The sequence below is a fragment of the Pterocles gutturalis genome, unplaced genomic scaffold, assembly GCF_000699245.1.
Source record: "Pterocles gutturalis isolate BGI_N339 unplaced genomic scaffold, ASM69924v1 scaffold18574, whole genome shotgun sequence".
Lineage (NCBI taxonomy): Eukaryota > Metazoa > Chordata > Aves > Pterocliformes > Pteroclidae > Pterocles > Pterocles gutturalis.
The window spans coordinates 8674-12486 of NW_010128622.1; the positions used below are offsets into that span (position 1 = coordinate 8674).

Sequence of the window (3813 nt, forward strand, 5' to 3'; positions counted from 1 at the left end):
CACCCACACATCAGACCATGACCTCCTCTCTGCCTCTGCATTCCTCTCCTGGCTGGGGGTGGGTTCTCTGTTGTGACTGTTGTTTTTGTTTGTTTTTTTTTTTTCTTTTTTCATTAAAGTTTCAAAAAGATACAAAGACATGGCACTAGTAATTGACTTCCATACAGCTCTGTTATAAGCTGTGTGTCTAAGGGAAGCAATACTATCTCAGGTGGCAATCACAGTCATTAACTGCGTGATCTGGGCTGTGTTTTTCATCTGCTTTCAGAAGGATAAGGGATTGCTGTGTTTATGCACAGTTATGCTATTAAACAGCTGCTGGTTTTGAAACCAAGATTTTCTGTCTCTCGGTTTGACAAGCTGCCCTTAACATTTAGCCTTCAAAATAGTTCAGATTGGAAGTGGCACCAGAAAACTGCTTAAAAAATTGTTGAAAATGTTAATGAAATGTGAACCAAAAATGTCATTTCTGAGATCTTACCTTCTCTTTCTTTTTAATGCAGGTGTCTGTGACTAAAGCTGACAGATCCTTGGGCTTTGCCATTCAAACATGCTTTGTTTCCCCGTTTTCAAATCCGGATAGAATGTCTGACTACACCATTATAGAAAACATTTGTCCTAAAGATGAATCTGTTAAATTCTACAGCACTGAGAAGGTGAACTTTCCGATACCACATGCACAGAAGGACAAAAAAAGATTTAGCTTTGTGTTTAAACCAATGTTCAACATCTCACTGCTCTTCCTTCACTGCGAGTTGACTTTGTGTACAAATAAAGAAAAAGATGCTCAAGGACTGCCAAGGGTTAGTAATTTATTAAAGTCTAAACTTCTGATTTAGGTGAAAATAAGATTTTTATTTTTGCCTGAACTTTGAAGTGAATAAATGGTTTTCTATGGAATTGATGTAATGAACATGATATCTATAGGCTCAAGATTTGAATAGATAAGAGTTATGATGCTATGTGTTTTGACTGCATAATTTGCAGTTTCTGTTTTAAGTTTCATTAGGTGGTTATGTGGGATAAATAGAAATTGCTTTTTATTATGCAAGTGATTCAGATTTATCTTTGCTATCTATATCACATCCATATCCAAAACGCAAACAGTGTTAGCTTTAATTTCCAAAGACATGCATATCAGATAATATTGCAATCTGATAGGTGCAAATGAGAATTGCCAAATTTTGCTTTGTAACAGATGGAAATGGCTGTAAATTAGTTGTTAAATAATGTGTTCTAAGAATTTGGAATTTATTTTTACTGTGGGGTTTATGCACATCCCCCTTAAAAAGTGTTTTTAAATATAATTTGTCATTGTTGATCAGCCCATGTGTTGGTGGCTACAGTTTTGTCTACCAGATTTAAAAAAAAAATATTTATCCTAAAATAAAATAATTACTACCATTGAAGTTCAATTGTAACACTCTTGTAAAGGTTAGAGGATCCTTAATGAAGGCAAAGGTTGCATCCTGAAAGACAGCTAATAATTACCTTTACCAGTACATTACATGGAGGTTGTTTGGACGCTCTCGTCTTTATTTTTTTTTTTTTCCCCCCCAAAAAAAAATAATATAAAACTGATAATGAGGCAACGCCGCTGTCCTGGCGGATGGGTGGCTCTCTAATCTCACTGTTTTTTCCACTCGCAGTGCATTCCTCCTGATGAAGCTTGCACCTCTCTCAACGTGGATATGATCTTGGCCATGATGCACAACAAGAAAACCTTCACCAAGCCTCTTGTAATAACACATGAAGGAAAACCAGAAGGTATGAAAATGAGCTTGAACTGTTTGATAAAGCTTATATGTATTATCTTGTGCTGCTTGAAGTGAGGGAGTATGTGGCACTTGGAGTATGGTACTCCAAGTATGTGGCATTGTATAAACTTGATGCGATACTGTGTTTGTATGGTGTTGTTTGTTTAGACATTTCCCTGGCAGCAATCATCATGGCAGCTCATTGCTGGTTTTTAACTGTCTTTATTGATCTCTGCACACGTGTTTTTGCCAGGCATTGAGAAGGGAACACCGTACTATACAACAATATGGGTTTCAGAACTATGAATATAGCATAGTGCTTCCAGCAACTTCGTGTTGCCCAGAGATGAAAGGCAGTGCTCTGCACCCTGCTCTATCATTTCTTTATTGTACTTGTAAATATATATTTAGGAATAACAACAATGGAATTACAAAGTATTGAGGATCCTGAAGCCTGATAAGTTTGTAAAGCAAAGGGCTGGCCACCAGAGAGAGACTTACTAGACTGTTAAACTATTAAGAGCAAAAGATAAGATGTATAAAGGTATTTTAGCGACACTTTGGGGCAGGCTGGTTTGATTATATAATCTTTATGGAAAAAAACAAGAGTGTGGCTAGTGACTGGTTGAAGGAGTTGGAAAGGCTGAAGAGCATTGAGATAATGCCAAACGGCAGAATGAGACTACTGTAGTTTAAGGATGTGCCCTGTGAGTGGTGGGAAATAAGAACTGCTTTCAGTTTAATGTAATTTGACAGTTTTTCTTAGTGAATCCCTCTGACAACAGCATCAGTCATGTTTTGATGCATTCGTAGAAGAAAATACATGTGTATTAACTTTTCTTTTTGTATTAGCATGGGAGTTTGATCAGAAGCTTCATGGGCTTCACATGCACATCAAAATCTTCCAGTTGTTTCCAAAAGCTGTTTGACCTTTGGAATGCTTTTTGGGGAGTGTCAACAGGATGGGGATCAGAAGTCCTTTAACCTCCATTGTACAGTGCATGCTTTTTAATCTTTGAACAATTTAAAGTACCATGCAGCATTGGTAGGGGCAATAAGCAACAACTGTTTCTGTTTAACTCTGCAAGTCAGCTCGTGTTTAGTTTTTGGGCTGTTTTTACAAATTTGTTAATACAGATCAAATCCGCTATGCAAGGTAAGTATTTGATTTCAGTGTGGTACAATTAAAACTATGCTGTGGGGCCTGATTCTGCACTCTTTTGCGAAGCTCTCATTTTTTTTAGTGGTTATTCTATTGGGAATGAGTAATCCTGCAAATGAAGTTCAGCTTTCAATAAACAGACTTGTACTATGAGCTCTCTTGCCCTTCCGATGTGTGGGGCATTGTGCATCTCAGGCTCCACTCAGAATGTTGTCTTTGTCAGAGGCACAAGGTCTTAGTGTGCAAAGACGAGCTAAATTTATAAAGATTAGTTACAAGACAACAGTATGATAGAGTATTTTGTTGTGTAGTGGGTGATGTAGTCTAATTGTGGGATGCTTGGTGGAAATCTCCCCAGCATATCACAGCTTTCAGAAATAATACAAAGTGGCACATTAACAACATAGCTTTGTTGGAATGCAGTTGTTCTGCAGTGAATTAAGCAACCCGTCTCTAAAAACCAGGTGCCGTTATTGGCCAGTACATAAGCCTAATATCTGGAGAAAAAGTTATATTGCATTACTGAACAGGAGAATTTACATCTCACTCTTTCATGTGAACAGGCCAGCTTTCATTGTTGTAAACCATACTATGTGAGTTACTGCCATTGGATCTGCTCTCCAAGCCAAATGTAGAAGTCATGCACTTGACATTTCAAAAGTCAGAGCAAACTGGTCATTGTGAAGGTGTCATCTTTTTTTCTTCAGACATAAGCTTATGACTGTCATTGACTGTAACAGAAACCTAATCTATATATCTAAATGAGAATAAGTCTTCCTCCTCTCCTAATTTTGTCAGTTATTTACAAGCTCAGTTGCTTACATTATTGCAGTAGATCCCAATGGAAGTGTCTAAAACCTAAGGCCATGCCACATTCTTTCCCTTTGCATTCCT

At 37.5% G+C, this 3813-nt stretch overlaps 1 protein-coding gene across 1 annotated transcript in view; it reads left to right on the forward strand.

Moving 5' to 3' along the window:
• TGFBR3 (transforming growth factor, beta receptor III) overlaps positions 1–3813 on the forward strand; it is a gene marked incomplete at its 5' end in the record, with an annotated part of 21729 nt that overhangs the window by 7149 nt on the left and 10767 nt on the right. Inside the window, 2 exons of the mRNA XM_010079702.1 lie at positions 504–803; positions 1650–1767. Of these exons, the coding sequence (XP_010078004.1) occupies positions 504–803; positions 1650–1767 (418 nt within the window). The remainder of the gene's footprint in view (positions 1–503; positions 804–1649; positions 1768–3813) is intronic.